The 410-nt window shown below is 34.6% G+C and overlaps 1 protein-coding gene across 1 annotated transcript in view; it reads left to right on the top strand.

The window, feature by feature from the left end:
- The window catches only part of EMH_0075330 (gamma-tubulin complex component 4, putative), a gene marked incomplete at both ends in the record, with an annotated part of 3,453 nt that extends 3,434 nt beyond the window's left edge, over positions 1–19 (top strand). Inside the window, one exon of the mRNA XM_013499579.1 lies at positions 7–19. Within this exon, the coding sequence (XP_013355033.1) occupies positions 7–19 (13 nt within the window). The remainder of the gene's footprint in view (positions 1–6) is intronic.
- Between the last annotated feature and the right edge of the window lie 391 nt (positions 20–410).

Raw genomic sequence — 410 nt, 5'->3', positions numbered from 1 at the left:
GTTTAGGGTTTACATCTAGAAGTCCGCCCATTTCCACAGAGATAAAAACATTTGTAGGGTTTATTGTTTATTGTTTAGGGTTTTAGGGTTTAGGGTTTAGGGTTTAGGGTTTAGGGTTTAGGGTTTTAGGGTTTAGGGTTTAGGGTTTATTGTTTATGAATCAGGGAGGAGTTGCGTGGTATTCATGGTGAGGAGATAGCAGCAGTACAGGGGCGTTTGCTGCAGCAAGAAGAGGAGACAGAGAAGCTGCATATACACCTCAGCAACTTAAAAAAAAAAACAGAAGAGACAACAGAACAACTCAACAGAATTAAAAATATCAGCAGAAAAGATAAAATACAAATACGCGTCAGTAACCGTATTTATATATATATATATATATATATATATATATATATATATATATATGT

Source organism: Eimeria mitis, genomic scaffold (genome assembly GCF_000499745.2).
Source record: "Eimeria mitis Houghton genomic scaffold, Emh_scaff4459, whole genome shotgun sequence".
NCBI classification, from domain to species: domain Eukaryota; phylum Apicomplexa; class Conoidasida; order Eucoccidiorida; family Eimeriidae; genus Eimeria; species Eimeria mitis.
The sequence above is the reverse complement of the archived record's forward strand: the minus strand, read 5'-3'. Positions and strand labels throughout refer to the sequence as shown.